General features: G+C 37.5%; 1 protein-coding gene across 3 annotated transcripts in view; it reads left to right on the forward strand.

Annotated features, from left to right (window-relative positions):
* The first annotated feature begins 1,171 nt into the window (after positions 1-1,171).
* Positions 1,172-17,613, forward strand: part of RRAGB (Ras related GTP binding B) — a 47,670-nt gene continuing 31,228 nt past the window's right edge. The window contains exons 1-5 of one of the 3 annotated variants that reach the window (XM_070365620.1): positions 1,172-1,861; positions 2,692-2,725; positions 8,247-8,346; positions 12,627-12,710; positions 14,835-14,901. In XM_070365620.1, coding sequence (XP_070221721.1) covers positions 1,770-1,861; positions 2,692-2,725; positions 8,247-8,346; positions 12,627-12,710; positions 14,835-14,901 — 377 coding nt within the window. In that variant the 5' untranslated portion in view covers positions 1,172-1,769. The remainder of the gene's footprint in view (positions 1,862-2,691; positions 2,726-8,246; positions 8,347-12,626; positions 12,711-14,834; positions 14,902-17,613) is intronic. The other 2 variants (XM_005891914.3, XM_070365621.1) reach the window with 2 other exon arrangements.

Raw genomic sequence — 17,613 nt, forward strand, 5'->3', positions numbered from 1 at the left:
GGGAAGCCTGGGTGCTGCAGTCCATGGAGGGGTGGGATTGTCCCTAAGAATTGGACATGACTGAGCAACTGAACAATGACAGAGCTAAAGAATCATGGTCAGAATAGAATGAATTTTTTCTTGAGGCAAGTCATTTGTTGTAAGATGGGATCATATAGAAGGTTAAATGGAGACCTCTGGGAGCAAAACAGTATCTTGTTTTTGTACAGTTTTCCTTACTTTTGTTCTGTCCTTCCTACTCTCTCTCCAGTATTTCTTTCCTTCCTTTTTAAGGAATATATACATGTGGTTTATATATATTTATGTATACACACATATATAAATATATATTATATATAAATATATATATATATATTACATTATAGATATAATACGTATATCTATATCTGTATGTGTTTAGTTGGTCAGCCCATGGATTGTAGCCCGCCAGGTTCCTCTGTCCATGGGATTCTCCAGGGAAGAATACTGGAGTGGGCTGCCATGTCCTTCCCTGCCATGTCAGGGAATCTTCCTGACCCAGGAATCGAACTCCAGTCTCTTATGTCTCCTGAACGGGCAAGAGACATAAGACATATCTTCTTCATCACTAGAACCACCTTGGGAAGTAAGCCCATTTATATATATATATATATATATATATATATATATATATATATATGCCCCTATATAATTCCCTTACTTTCAGAGAGCAATGTGTAAGTTCTAATTTCCTGATGAACCCCTGATCCCAGCAATAATTACTTTTATTGAACACTGTGTGGAAGAAACAGTTGTAAGTACTTCGGATGTATTAACTCATTAGTTACAAGCTCAGTCACAAATACGGGTTAATATCAGTAATAAAAACACAAAAACAAATACGTAAAAAACAAGGAGGAAAAAACGTTTGGCTCTCATCACTGAAAAACATCAAGGGTGAAGTTACAGTTTAAAAAAAAAAAAAAAAAGCTAGCTTTGAGACACTAAAATCACAACTGGCTCCTTTAATTCTCCACGGGAGGTGGGGCCAGGTGGCCCACAAGGAAAGCCCCTTCAGGCTGGCAGCGCTCAACGGAGCTGGGGCTTTGTAAGAGCCCGGGCCACGTGATGGCAACGGGTGGCACTCTGTCTTTTTCCGCGCAGTCTCTATGGTATTCGTCTCAGCCCACTGTCCCCTAGGGAAGCGGCAGTCACGTGACAAGCTCCGGGTTTAAGGCAGGTGCCCACGTGATCCTGGCCTGCAGTAGGGTGGCTGCGGTGGTGTACCTGCGCTCCTGAAGGGCGGGCTATTAGGTCGTAGTCGCCGCTGCCTCCAGCGGACTCTCCGGAGCAGTTAGGCTCGGGAACAAGAAGCCTACTGAGGCATTCATCGCTTGGTGCTTACGGCGCGGGTCTGCTCTTTCTGCCACCTCTGCCTTCCTCATCCCCACCTCTTTGCAAGTGAAGTCCCCTTTGGGTTTCAAGACGTTGGATCCTGAGGCTCAAACTTGAGACGAACCTCCCGCTATCCCTCTTTCCTTCTCATCCTCCATCTCTTCCTTTGCATTACCGAATCACTTAGCCTTTGATCTGGCCGGCTTGGCGGTGCCTTGAGGCCAAGTTCCAGTCGGTAAAGGTAACCGTGCGGAAAGCGGACCCCCAGCGGACAAAGGCGGAGGCGAGAATAGAACAGGCCTAAGGACCGCAGGCGACGAGAACAGGCGGCTGAAGGGGTGAACAAGGAAAAAAAAAAAAAAGAGAGAGAGAGAGTACTGCGGATTTAGAAGAGACTGGAAAAGACTTGTTGCACGATGGAAGAATCTGACTCTGAAAAAAAGATGGAGAAAGAGAATCTGGGGCCCAGAATGGATCCTCCCATAGGGGAACCGGAAGGATCGCTTGGGTAGGTGAAGGATATTAACTGAAAACTGGAAGCGGAGGTGGTGGTGATGGGGGGTGGTGCGTAGACGTTGTAACTGAAGGGAGTATTGTGAATTAGAATACCCCACCTATGATAAATTGCTTCGATTTGCCAGTAAGGTTGCTTTTGGTGATTGGATAAGCTATCAAGAGGCCTGGTTGTTGGGACAGGCGTGATATCACTCTGGGGAGTGAGGATTGTTCTAAAGAGACAATCTGGATTGTTTTGAATTGTCCATGAAGAAGATTTGACGTCATCATGTTAAGAATAAGAAGACTGAGAAGAGAGCTGGTTTTTCCTGGGCAGAGATCAGTGGCTTGAGAATGCTTTCTGTGCCAATTTGTACTTGAATTTGAGAATTTACATACTTTGTGCCTGTGATGAGTGAGATATATATGACTTGGAAGGACAGCTGAAGGAATAAAGATTTATAAGAATATGCTGACTTTGAAAAAAGATATTCAGATATGATAATATTGTTTGATTTATTAAAACATTTGTAAATGTTGCTTTGATAAATTTTTAAGGTGATAAAAAACTGAATGTTGAATTTTAACTCATTTATATTTTTAAATACATCTTCCTAGGAGCTATCTCCTCAGCAGGTAATTAGGGGAGAAGGGAGAATAAACACAGTTTTATAATTTAGGAAATTGATGGCCTCTACTTAACTAAGGTCTGCCACACAGCTGTACTTAGCTGTTGTGCTAAATGTGCTCTTTTGCACCTCTGCGTTTTTAAAAAATTTCTTTCATTCCAATTTCCAAGGCAGCTGGATCATGGAAACTCTGTCTTTTGGTTTATATCTGCAGGTGGGTGCTACCAAATACAGCCATGAAGAAAAAGGTAAGATGTGTTAGGTACATCAAAAACATGAAAGTAAAGGTAAGAAATTACTGTTTAGGAAATATATTTGTGGTTACATTTGCCATCTTTTCTTGACTGTTGTAGGAGCCTTCTATGTGTTCTCCCTGACTCTTGTCCCCTTCTTTGCTATGGGATTTAATTTTTTCTAACATAGAAATCTCCATTCACATACTAAAGAACTTCTTGTAACTTCCCAAAGCCCACTGAATACAATCCAAAAGATTCATCTTATAGAATGCCCTTTAAAAAACCAATACAATATTGTAATTAGCCTCCAATTAAAATAAATAAATTTATATTAAAAATAAAAATATATATATATATATTCCTGAGTAAATCATCTGCCACACCTTTAAACCCTATCATAGTCATGCAGAATCTGTTTTTCTCCAAGTTTACAGATTAATTTGCATTTTGGGCAAACTAGTCACACACACTACACATGTCTTTGCCTGCACATTTATGTTGAACCCAGCTCAGATATTACCACTATGAGATTTCATGTGAGTTCTCCAAATGGATTTGTGCTCTTATGGTAATGTTCCCCACCTTGGGGTTTAGGAATAATTGATAAGGGCACAGCTCTGGAGCAAATTTCTGACCCTTTTAGGCTTTCAGCTTCCTCATTTATAAAATGGTGATAATAATGTTACCTATCTCATAAGATTGTTATTAAGCTTAAATGAGCAAATGCAGATAGAGCACTTAAATTAGTACTTAATACAGTTAACCTTGATAAGTCTTTCATAAGCTATTAAAATAAGATTTCTTAAATTAAAAATCAAAGACCATAAAAAAAGAATGAAATATTGCCATTTGCAGCAATATGGATGGACCTAAAGAATATTGTGCTCAAATAAAACAAAGACAAATGCTATATGATGTCACTTATATATGGAATCTAAAAACTAATACAGATGAATCTATACACAAAATAGAGACAGACACAGAAAGCAAACTACTGGTTACAAAGGAGAGAGGGACAATTTAAGAGTATGAGAGTAACATACAAACTACTAAATACAAAATAGATAAGCAACAAATATCTACTGTATAGCATGGGGAATTATACCCAATATCTTGTAATAACCTATAGTGGAATATAATCTGCAAAAAATGAATCATTGTTCTGTACACCTGAAACTATTGTAACTAATTATTTTGTCATAAATATTGTTGGTATGCATGCTAAGTTGCTTCAGTCATGTCCAGCTCTGTGAGACTCTATGGACTGCAGCTGGCCAGGCTCCTGTCTCCATGGTATTCTCCAGGAAAGAATACTGGAGTGAGTTGCTGTGCTCTCCTCCAGGGGATCTGACCAACCCAAGGATAAATACTGTGTATTAATATTCAATTTCTTTTCCATGGTTCATCAGGTACTCTATCAGATCTACTCCCTTAAATCTATTGCTCACTTTCACTGTATAATCATAAAGGATTTGATTTAGGTCATACCTGAATGGTCTAGTGGTTTTCCCTACTTTCTTCAATTTAAGTCTGAATTTGGCAATAAGGAGTTCATGATCTGAGCCACAGTCAGCTCCCAGTCTCGTTTTTGCTGACTGTAAAGAGCTTCTCCATCTTTGGCTGCAAAGAATATAATCAATCTGATTTCTGTGTTGACCATCTGGTGATGTCCATGTGTAGAGTCTTCTCTTGTGTTGTTGGAAGAAGGTGTTTGCTATGACCAGTGTGCTCTCTTGGCAAAACTCTACTAGCCTTTGCCCTGCTTCATTCCGTACTCCAAAGCCAAATTTGCCTGTTACTCCAGGTGTTTCTTGACTTCCTCCTTTTGCATTCCAGTCCCCTATAATTAAAAGGACATCTTTTTTGGTTGTTCATTCTAAAAGGTCTTGTAGGTCTTCATAGAACCGTTCAACTTCAGCTTCTTCAGCGTTACTGGTTGGGGCATAGGCTTGGATTACTGTGATATTGAATGGTTTGCCTTGGAAACAAACAGAGATCATTCTGTCGTTTTTGAGATTGCATCCAAGTACTGCTTTCCGGACTCTTTTGTTGACCATGATGGCTACTCCATTTCTTCTAAGGGATTCCTGCCCACAGTAGTAGATATAATGATCATCTGAGGTAAATTCACCCATTCCAGTCCATTTTAGTTTGCTGATTCCTAGAATGTTGACGTTCACTCTTGCCATCTCCTGTTTGACTACTTTCAATTTGCCTTGATTCATGGACCTAACATTCCAGGTCCCTATACAATATTGCTCTTTATAGCATCGGACCTTGCTTCTATCACCAGTCATATCAACAAAGGATGAGATGGCTGAATGGCATCACCAACTCGATGGGCATGAGTTTGAGTAAACTTCGGGAGTTGGTGATGGACAGGGAGGCCTGGTGTGCTGTGATTCATGTGGTCGCAAAGAGTCAGACACGACTGAGCGACTGAACTGAATATTCAATTAACAAAAAAAGAAACACACTGTATTTAGCCTTTATCTAATAATTCAGTTATATAACTTCAGTTTGCAGAGGAAATGTTCTTGATGAGCCTGTCTAAAGTTGCTATCGACAAGGATGCCTAAAAATACCAAAAATTTGTAAATGATTAAGAATAAAAATAAAACTTTTTTTTCTAACAACTTTAAACAATATCCTTAGAAACATTTCCTTGGTAAGATAAAGTTATATAGCTAAATAGTTAGATTAAGTTGAACTTGAGTATAGTATACTTTTTTTAATATTCTCAATATTTGTAATTATAATTTTTTATAAAATATCTTAGAATTGAAGATAAAATGTGTACCCCTCATTGGAAAATCAAAAGTAATTGGAACTATAGTTCATAAATTTTAAGTGAGAAAAGATTCTTAAAAGTTACATTATCTAGTTTCTCTCTTAGTGCAAGTGTCTTTGTTAAATGCTGTCACTGACTAGAAGGTGTTTACCTTCACTGTTTCTATTGGACAATTCCCATTGCTAAAAATTTGCTTGTTTAATATCTTTGTTTTGATAGCTTGCTCATTCTTTTTATAAACATATTTTAAATGACTGTTATATGTTAGGCACTGAATACTCAAAGGGGATTCTCCTTGCCATGCTTAGAGTCTTGTGAGAGACACACCAAAACAAAAATTGAATAACTGCAATACATTATGGTCTTTGCAGTGTCATAAGAGTGTCATGGGAGAAAAGAGATGAAATATACCTAAGCCAGCCTAGGGTATTGGAATCAGACAAATTATTATTTTTTAATTTATTTAATTGGAGGCTAATTAGTTTACAATATTGTGGTGGTTTTTGCCATACATTCACATGAATCAGCCATGGGTGTACAGGTCTTCCCCATCCTGAACACCCCTCCCACCTCCCTCCCCATCCCATCCCTCTGGGTCATTCCAGTGCACCAACCCTGAACACGCTCTCTCATGCATTGAACCTAGACTGGCGATCTATTTCACATATGATAATATACATGTTTCAATGCTATTCTCTCAAATCATCCCACCCTTACCTTCTCCCACCAAGTCCAAGAGTCTGTTCTTTACATCTGTGTCTCTTTTGCTGTCTCGCATATAGGGTCATCATTACCATCTTTCTAAATTCCATATATATGCATTAATATACTGTATTGGTGTTTTTCTTTCTGACTTACTTCGCTCTGTATGATAGGCTCCCATTTCATCCACCTCATTGGAACTGATTCAAATGCATTCTTTTTAATAGCTGAGTAATATTCCGTTGTGTATATGTACCACAGCTTTCTTATCCATTCATCTGCTGATGGACATCTAGGTTGCTTCCATGTCCTAGCTATTGTAAACAATGCTTCAGTGAACATTGAGGTACACGTGTCTCTTTCAATTCTGGTTTCCTCATTGTGTATGCCCAGCAGTGGGATTGCTGGGTTGTATGGCAGTTCTATTTCCAGTTTTTTTAAGGAATCTCCACACTGTTCTCCAGAGTGGCTGTACTAGTTTGCATTCCCACCAGTAGTGTAAGAGGGTTCCTTTTTCTCTGCACCCTCTCCAGCATTTATTGTTTGTAGAGTTTTGGATAGCAGCCATTCTGACCAGCCTGAGATGGTACCTCATTGTGGTTTTGATTTGCATTTCTCTCATAATGAGTGATGTTGACCATCTTTTCATGTGTTTGTTAGCCATCTGTATGTCTTCTATGGAGAAATATCTGTTTAGTTCTTTCACCCATTTTTTGATTGGGTCACTCATTTTTCTGGAATTGAGCTGCAGGTATTGCTTGTATATTTTTGAGATTAATTCTTTGTCACTTGCTTCATTTGCTATTATTTTCTCCCATTCTGAAGGCTGTCTTTTCACCTTGCTTATAGTTTCCTTCGTTGTGCAAAAGCTTTTAAGTTTAATTAGGTCCCATTTGTTTATTTTTGCTTTTATTTCCATCACTCTGGGAGGTGGGTCATAGAGGATCCTGCTATGGTTTACATCAGAGAGTGTTTTGCTTATGTTTTCTGGAATCAGAGAAATTCTTGAGATGATTGATGAGCCAAGTCTTAAAGGATAAATGGAGCTTAGCTGAAGAAAGAAAACGGAGTGTAAAGTTAATGGAAGAGAATTCAGCATAAAATATGACATAAAGCTGGGCTCCCTGGAGACCTGACACATTCAAAGGAACTACAAGCAGTTCAGTTCATTGTGGCTGGACTCTACAAGTTTCAGGCTAGGAGGGTCAGAAGACAAAGGCAGAGGTGTAGATAAGCCAGATCAAGGAGGGTCTTATGTGTAGTTTAAGGACTTGATCCTGTAAGCAATGGGACACTTATGAAAAGAAATAAAAGAGTAACTAGGACTTCCCAGGTGTCTCAGTGGTAAATCCACCTGCCAATGTAGGAGACGTGGGTTTGATCCCTATGTTGGGAAGATACCCTGGAGAAGGAAATGGCAACCCACTCCAGTATTCTTGCCTGGAAAATCCCATGGCTGAGTATTCTGGCGAGCTACACTTCATGGGGTTACAAACAGTCGGACACAACTGAGTGACTGAGCACACGCACAGTGCAAAAGAGTAAATAATGGAACAAAATCATGAAGGTGAGTAAAAGGGATGAAATTAATGGCAGAAGTGATAAGGTTGACTCTGAGTAGGAGGGTGAATTTTCATTTATACTGAAATACCATGACAGATAGTGCAGTGCATAAAATATTAGATTATGAGAGTTTCCTGTTAAGTTGATTCCTTTCATCATATTATTGAAGTTTCCTTTATTTCACTAATGTAATACTGAATGTATGATAGAATATATTTATAACATGGTAAATTCACTGTGATTCTATCACCAAGAGAAAGTGTGACTTATGACAGGTAAGTGACTGGTCTCTGGAATTATAGGTACCTCCATGTTCACATTGGTCAGAGAACTAGTCATTTACAAGTATCCACTTTAGGTTGTGTGGACTGTCACTCAGTAAAACATCAAGTTCCAAAGATAAATAGATCCCTTTAGATTTTATTTGCCCTTGATTGCTGACTTCTTTCTTTTCTTTTTTTCCCATTTTGTCTTTAGGTGCTATTGATGGGTAAAAGTGGATCGGGTAAGACCAGCATGAGGTCTATTATCTTTGCAAATTATATTGCAAGAGACACACGTCGTCTTGGTGCAACAAGTAAGATGTTTTATCTTATTGTAAAGTCATGTGATCTTAATCTGAATAACACACTTGGTTGCAGTAACTTGGTGATACAGAGACTGACAGATTTGTTTTTGAGCACTTTTCCTTTTTTTTCATTCCTTCTCACTCAGAAGGATGTGACCTAATTCTGGTTACTACTGCTGGCTCTCTTGGAGAAGTTCTTTCCTTTCTAGGTTGCTTACCAAGTGGGATATCCTTATCCAACTTCATTTTTATCCTGTTCTTTCTCAAGAAGCATAGGGGTCCTTTTGTTTGTTCATTTTTTATGTGGGGGAGGGTATTTGTTTTTAACTGTTATTATGTAAAAATACATTAATTTATAGGTATTAGCAAACATAACATTAAATCTATGATTTTTAAAGCAGTAGTTAGTCCTAGTCTTATTAAAAGGTAAATTGCTGGGGTTGGGAGGCTGTCAGAGGAAGGTTATCTGGATGTGTACTTTGCTATTTCTCTTCCTAGATATACATAGATATCTTGTTGGAATTCAAGCTTTGACTTGAGAAATGTTTCATTGCCCTTTACGGTTTGAATCTTAAATCTGATTTCTTAGTACAAGCTAGCTGGGCTGCCATGGATGCCCAGTGGACCTATGCTCCTGGGAGACCCTTTCTGTCTTTAGGCTATAATGCCATTTCATTTTGTAGTATCCAAGCATTTTTAGATTCTTCCTTGGTCCTTGGCCTCTAGGTAACAAAACCATTGTCCTACCTGGCTTTCAATTTTTCCTGATCTGGGTTACTAGCATCTTGAACACTTTTAGGGACAAGCTACCTACTACTTGCAAAGTTATTTCATTCTGGTTTCAAGAACAACAGACATTTTTAAAACACCCCTATGTTCCAAATGCTAGGATACAAAGGAGAAAGAAACTTCTTTTCTGTTCTTGAAGTGCTTAGAGTATAGTATAGACTCTCATAATTGGATAAGCTTTAATGATTAGAAAGTTATTTCTTAGTTAAAGCCCTATTTCCCTTTATTTCTGTTAGTTGGTACCCTTTCTGTTCTCTTGAGTCTATGCAAATATTTTAGTATGATTAATGTCTCAATCTATCCTAGCCATCCCTTGCCTCCCAAATCTTATCTTCCTTAAGTTAAAAATCTCTGGTTCCTCCATCTCTCTCTCAGTTGACATCATTTTGAAGCATTTTTAAGGACTTGTTTGAGTATGTCTATATTTTTTAGAGCTGAGATTTAAATGAAGACATGGTCTAATCACAGGAGAGTATGACGAGTACATCTCTTGTCCTGGGTGTTACAGTGCTGTTAGCACAGTCCAGCCCCTACTCTCCTTCTGTGGAGTGTCTTTCTTTATACTGAGTCATACTAAAAAAAAAATTCCTTTTCACATATATTTTTATTAAAACACAAATCCTCCTTCTGATTCTTGTGCAGAAAATATTTTGAACATATGAATGAATGTTTATTGAATTATTCAGTTTTGATTGTTTTAGCCCATGAAAGGTTAACTTTGAAATCTAGAACAAGTTACTATCTCACTGGGCCTCAGTTTCCTTATCCATAGAAAAGGAGTTGGATCCTATTTTCATTTTAGCTACTTATTTGCTCATCTGATATGTTAACTATCCTTCCTAGCTATGTGCAATTTTTACATTTGATAAGCATCTCATCTAGTTTTCATCTAAGTCATTTATCAAAAATTTTGGTCAGGACAGGGTCCTATCATCTATTATGCCTTAAGATATTTCCTTCTAGAAAGTACCTATTCAGACTCCTCCCTGTTTTGATTGGCTATATTTTAATTTTTTTCTGTTCTTCCAAGTTTAATACTTGGACCTTAATCAAATGGTTTCAGTAGAACAGATGAAGGTAATGTTTAATTATATGCTGTTCTATTTACTTCAGTTCTCATATGAACTTCATTTTAATAGATGAAGAAAATATGACCCTGAAGTTAAGCTCACTCAACTCATGAGTGTTAGAGCTAGAATGTCAGTCTGTGCGCCTGCTTTATTCATTATGCTATAGCTGCAATTTCTGGCACACTTCTCTTTGTGTTTTAAGTTCTGCACCTTTCATTGAAGTTGTTTTCTAGTCCAATTAATATTTTTGTCATTAGCTAATCAGAGTAGAAAGACTACTTTGAGTCTAGTGAATAGTCTTATCACCCAAATTTCAGAGCTAGTCAAGCTACTTAAAATAGTTTTGAAATAATCTAGCAGCTTCATTAAAAAGTTATGAACAGAGTGTTGCAAATTATATGAACCCTGTACATTTAAACAGGCCATTTATTTAACAAATGTTTTTCTGGAGCTTCCTGTGGATGGGACAGGGCTCTTGGGGCTATCTCAAGTGGGACCTTTATTGATAATACTTTGTTAGTATTTACTGTATTTCTTAAAGTTTGTAAAAGTATACTTCAAAATATTATGTTGACCTTAATGCTTTATTGTATCATTAACTAGCTTGTCATTTCTGGAAGAAAGGTCTGAGTTCTACTGCTAAACTTATGGCCTAAATAAAAATATGTATAGTATATTGATTTTTGCTTACTATTCATTTTTGTTCAATTGCTGATTTTCTTTAAAAGTAGTGAAAGAGTACATATTCTAAAATATTATATCACCTTGAATGTTTTAGTGTTTTTCTAGTTGTCATTGCTGAAAAAAGTCCGGTTTCATTTTATTAAACTTAGAGTGTACTGTGTTTTGGAATTTGAAGTAAGGATCAGAATGGTGGTATTTATTTATTAGGGGGCTATTAAAATGTTTTTTGGAATAGTAAACTTGTCAATAAAAATTGTGCTTATGAAGTATTTTAGTCTAAAACACTGTTGACAACTCCAAGATTTCCTACCTTCTCAAAATTCTCTGATCTCTTGGCTTTTATTTAATGCTTTATTACCCTGGTTTTATTCCTTTATCTTTAATCATCCATCCCTTTAAAAGAAAAAGAATTTCTTCTTTCTGCCCCATAAGTGTATGTGATTTCTCAAAGCTCTGTTCTTGGTTCTTTCCAGTTGCTCTTATGATAGCAAGACAGGAAAACTAGGAGAGCCAGAGGGCTCTGTAGGAGAACTGAGACTGAAAAGAGAGGCAGAGAGTGGGGGTTAGATCATAAAATGCCCTGTATGCCAAGTCAGGTAGTTTAAACTGAAGTTGGAGGGAAACCCTTACAGTGTTTCTAACAGAAAAGTAATATGATCAGATTTCATTATTTTTAATTTTCAACTTTAATTACAAAAGTAATACTTGTGAAAAGTCCCTCATTCTCAGGCCTACTTCCTATGGACAACCACCACTAATAATTTGAGGTTATCCTTCTGGCCTTATTTTTTCTGAGTGTATGCAGTCATGCATAGAGCCGTTATTATTTTTCTTTTTAAAGATGGATTAAATAAAATCTGCATTGTAGAGAGATCATTATATCTGTAATATGGATGTTAGATTGGAGAGAGGCAAGGGAAGAGACAGATTGACAAATTAGGGAACTCTTTTTAGTAGACCAGGTAAGAGATGATGGGGTCTTAACTTGGGTTAGGGTAGTAGTAGTGAATATGTTGAGAAGCAAATGGATTTGGGATATATTTAAGAGGTAAAGTCATCAGGACTTGCTGGTATGTTTTGGGGGAATGAAGCAGGAAAGAGTGAACTCAGGATAAAACTTAAGGTTTGGGCTTAGTCACCTGGTTAAAATCATTGAATTAGCGAAGACTAAAAGAGGAATAGATTTTGTGGGAAGAATGGGGAGATGATGTTATATTTGGATATATTGAGTTTGGGATACTTGCAGTATATGCAAATGAAGATGTCGTTTGATTCAGAAAGGGAAGAGAGAAATCTGTATTATAGATACATAATTATGGATTATCAGTATCCAAATGTTAAAATAATATGAATTGATTAGCTTGCCTGGGGGGGAAGAATACATAGAAGAGTACGTGGCCAAAGATGGAATCCTGAAGAACTCCAACATTTAAGGGACAGAAAGAAGAATAGGAACCTGTGAGAGAGGACCTGCTGGAGCATTTATAGGTCTCCTATCAGAGGCCAAGAGAAGAGAATTTTTTTGAGAAGAGAATAGTCAACAGTGTCATGTGCAGAAAGTAAGACAAGGACTAAAAAGTCCACTGGATTTGGTAATGGGGCCATTGGTCACTTGATTTTTATGATATGGGAGTAGAAACCAGATTTTTATCCTATGTGCTCCATATCTAAAGTCACTGAATCCTGTCACTTCTTTTGTTATTGTCTTTCCCTTTCTCAGTAGCACTTCTTTCCATTTTTTTTTAGTACTAGACCGTTTACATAGTCTTCAAATTAATAGCAGTTTGAGCACCTACTCTCTCGTAGACTCTGTTGGAAATACAAAGACATGTAAGATATGATTCCTTTTCCAAGGAGGGGGAAAAAGGGGGAAAAGGGAAATAGTTTGAGCAACTACTACATGCCAGGCACTTGATGTATGATAATCCCTTTAATCCTGTGAGGTCAATAGTATGCCTCCCACCTTTTTTCCTAATAGAAGAGGAAACTGATACTCAGAGGTTAAGTGACTTACCCAAGGTCACACAGAGAGGTAGGATGGGTATTTGAGCTAAGAGCTGTTTGATTCCAATGCCCATATTTTTAAAGTAATGCTTTGCTGCTTATAATCTAGTTTATTAGAAGATAAAATTCCACAAAGTTAGATAGCAGTCAGTTTAAGCAACAGCTTCAAGATAGAGAAGAAACACCACTGTGTGTTGATTAACTGTTACAGAAATTATATAGATGATAATTGCTAGACTTCAAGAAATTTCCAGGAAAAGAATTTTCATTATTATTCCTTATGATTTTTTAGTGCCTGGCAGAGAGTAGATGCTTAATAAATGTTTAAATGAATTCAGAGGGCGTGATGATGGTAAGTGGGGGTGGCTAGGTAGGGTTTTTAGAGGAAGTGGGGTTTAAGCTGGGTCTTAGAAGATGAATCTAACTTTGGAAGAAAGGTGGGGAAGATTTTCTAGGCAGATGGACAGAATAGACAAAGTATAGGGTGGGGAGGGACATGGAAAGCAGAGGTCGCAAACAGGCAGCTTGTATGCTGGATAAGGCCTGTAGATGTGTTTTGTTTGGCCTGTGCAATGTTTTAGAAAAATTGGAATTAGTTATCAATATGTAAAAGTTTCTACAAAAACTCTGGATTTCCTGCTACTATTGAAAAATTTAAAGATCTGGAAATCCTGAGCCCATGTTCCTGCATGGCAAATGAGCTAGAGCTAAGTGATTGCTGCCCATTCCATTGTCCCCTTTGGTGGATGTTTACTCTCCATGCATGATCAACTTCACACTTGTACGTTTACTGGCCTGGCTCCTATTAGCAAGTTTGCGACCCCTGATATAAGGTGTGTTGGAGGCTGGGGAGGTAAAGGGGCTTGGAAGGACTGTGAATAAACTGTGAATAAAATTGGACTGGAGCAAAAGGCTTTATTAATGTGATTCATTGGGGAACATAAAGGTAGATTGGAAGCCAAATTCTGAAGGACCTTGCATGCCCCTCTGTAGGCATGGAGGAGCCACTGAAAGTTTATAAAATGGGGAGTGACATGTTCAAAGTAGTGTTAAGAAGATGAACCTGGCAGCAGTCTATAGGATGAAGTAAAGTGAGTAAGGCTTCCTGAGACTGAGCGTGTGCATGCTCAGTCATGTCCAACTCTTTGCGACCCTATGGACAGTAGCCCACCAGGCTCCTCTGTCCTTGGGATTTTCTAGGCAAGAATGCTGGAGTGGGTTGCCATTCCTCCTCCAGGGAATCTTCCTGACCCAGAAATCGAACCCTCATCTCCTGTGTTACCTGCAGTGCAGGCGGATTCTTTACTGTTTGAGCCATTGGGGAAGCCCCCAAGGCTTCCTGGTGGGAGGTAATTATGGAGCTACTGTAGCTGTATAGGCTTGAGAAGGTAAGAGCCTTCCCTAATATTAGTAGCAGATAGTGAAACAAAGAATGGAATTGGGAATAGCAATGAATTGAATGTGGACAGAGGAGTCAAAAATGACCCCCTCAAAATGGGAAAATGATAGGGTCATTAATCAAAATAAGAAAATCAGTAGAGGGAGTGAGTTTGGTTATGTTTTATGTTTGTTTGTATTTGGTTTTTGTTGTCCTTTTTAATTTTAAATTTTTTGTGGAATGTATTGATAGGTCAGAAAAGAGCTATTAAATGGTATATGTCTGTCTTACATGTTGAAGTTTTAACAGTATTATAATTGGAGATTGTTTCTTCTCTAAGCACTAAAACTACTAAAATATAATGACTTACATGAAAGCCATTTCTGTAGCTCAGGATAGTTTAGGTGCCCACCTTGCCACTAAACCACACTGCTAAGCTGAAAATCACCTTCTTCTTGTAGCTTTGAGCATTTCACTCCACTTTGGTCCTTCTAAATTCCATGGGTTAGTGCTTTATTTTGAATTTCATCTTGCATGCTACAATTACTAGATTTATCATATTTGTTTTCCAGTTGATGTAGAACATTCTCATGTTCGGTTTCTGGGAAACCTGGTATTGAACCTGTGGGACTGTGGTGGGTAAGTACCATCTGCTTAATTCTTCATGAGGTCAATGACAATAATCATGACATCTAGTATAATCAGCACAGAGAATGTTATTGCTGCTGTTTAGTCACTAAATTGTGTCTGACTCTTTGCAACCCCATGGACACAGCTAATATAGTAGAGTAATTATCATTTGTAATAGATACATTAGATAAAAATTACTTCAGAATTGGCACTTGATTGAATGAAGATATCTGACTTTTCTATTATTATTGTGAAAATGCCCTCTATATTTGACATGTTTAAGCAGTATTCACACAAGCTATATCTAAATATCTATGGTATGGGATCCATCATCCTTCTCTTTTTCAAATGAAGAAATTAGGTTTCTGTCTCAAGCGGCCTAACACCAATGCTGAGCTCTTAGCTATCACACCATACCACCTCATTCTTTGGTATTTTAATAATTATCTCCAGGCAATCTAAGCAGTTATTTGGATCTCAGTTCTCCAGCTGAGTTTCCCACTGTTGGAGGAATAGGAGATAGTTTTTCCACTCATGTCCAACACACTTCCAGAATATCCCATCACAAATACACACTCACTGTGCATATGGTGCTCCCTTCCATATGGTGTGCTTTCTATTCTTGCATCTCTATGCTACAGTAGCAATATATAGTACACAATAATTAGGAGCCCTTAGGCTATGGAATTAGATTGGGGTTTGTATCTCAGCTCTGTTAGCTGTGTTATCTTGGATAGATCATTTAAACACTCTGAGCTACAGCTTTTTCGTGTGTATAATAGGAATAATGATGGTAAAAACCCATAAAGTTTTGATGATTGAAATTGTGTGTGTGTATATATATATATATATATATATATATGTATATATATATGCATACACACACACATTTCAGAGTGCCTCACAAAGTAAAGAAATGTTATAATTAGCTCAGTATCTCCTAGCTCCTAGTATAGAGCCAACTAGGGAATAGGTGCTCAATGAGTATTTGGTGAAAGAATAACAGATCAGAAAAACAACTTCATTATTGCTAACAGGTGGTTCACTTAACACATTAGTAGCTTCCTCCATGTAAATCCGTCTTCAGTATCATTGATTTCAATTCTGTAATCTGTATCAAGAGATTAGTCCAAGTCCTTTGCTTTTAGTTACTAACATGTTATTGTCATTTTTACAGATAAGGCAGCTGAAGTCCAGTGAGATCATGAATCTCCCAAGGTCACATAGCAACTTGATAGCAGAGTGTAGCACTAGAAGCTACGCTCACGATTTTTTGTAAAGGAACTGCTATTTATTGACAGCATGCCAAAAGCCAGGTTTCATGCTAGATTCTTTCCTTTAGGAAAGAAAAACCATAGATTTTCAGAATAGCCTCCAGAAATTTAGAAAGTTAAATTTACCAGAAACCCCCACCCCAATTCAATGATTATTCTTGTTTTCTAGAAATCTATTCAACATTCACTCAGCAAATTCCTGTTGATAACCTTCTGTGTATCACATAGTAAGAAAAGCATTGAAAGTTACACCACACTAGATTAACATACACAGTCTCTGGTGGCTATGACAAAAGACTTCATAGTACATATCTTTTTTCTTTCCTTCTTTATTTATATAGTTCTTTCATTTTTGTTTTTTTTTTTTTTTAAGATTTAATTTTTGTTGAGGTAACATTGGTTTTTACCATCATATAGATTTCATGTGTACAACATTGTATTTCTGCTTCTGTATACCCTACAGCATGCTTACAACCCAAAATATAGTTTCTATCCATACAGTTTACCCCCTTTATCCTTTCCACCCACCTCCTGCCCCTTTCCTTCCCATAACCACTACTCTTTTTTCTATATCTATATGTTTTTTTTTTAGTTTGATTTGTAAATTTATTTAGTACTTTTTGTATGATGAGTAAGATCATATGGTATTTGTCCACCTGACTTATTTCACTTAAAATAATATCCTCAAGATCCATTCATGTTGTTGCATATGCCAAGTTTTCATCTTTTTTATGGGTGAATAGTAGTACATTATATATAGGTATGACATCTTTTTTATCCATTCATCTCTTGATCGACACTTAGGTGGTTTCCATATCTTATCTACTACAAATAATGCCACAGTGAACATAGGGGTGCATGTATCTTTTCAAGTTAGTGTTTTCATATTCTTTGAATAAATATCCAGAAGTGGGATAGCTGGTAGTTGTAGTCTTGATTTTTTTGAGGACACTCCATATTTCTTTTTTATCATGAGAATCCACAATAAAGGACAGAAACAGTAAGGACCTAACAAAAGGAGAAGAGATGAAGAAGAGGTGGCAAGAATACAAAGAAGTATAAAAGAAAGATCTTGAGAGCCCCTTGGAAAGCCAGGAGATCAAGCCAGTCATTCCTAAAGGAAATCAACCTGAATATTCACTGAAGAGACTGATGCTGAAGCTGAAGCTCCAGTACTTTGGCCACCTGATACAAAGAGTCCAATTCACTGAAAAGGCCTTAATGCTGGGAAAGATGGTTAGATAGCATCACCAACTCAATGGACATGAATTTGAGCAAACTCCAGGAGATAGTGGAGGACAGAGGAGCTTCTTGTGCTACAGTCCATGGAATCGCAAAGAGTCTGACACAACTTGGCAACTGAACAACAGCAACAACATATTTCTTCCATACTGGCTGCACCAATTTACATTCCCACAAAGAGCTTATAAAGGTTCCCCTTTTTCCG

This window comes from Bos mutus, chromosome X, assembly GCF_027580195.1.
Source record: "Bos mutus isolate GX-2022 chromosome X, NWIPB_WYAK_1.1, whole genome shotgun sequence".
Taxonomy (NCBI): domain Eukaryota; kingdom Metazoa; phylum Chordata; class Mammalia; order Artiodactyla; family Bovidae; genus Bos; species Bos mutus.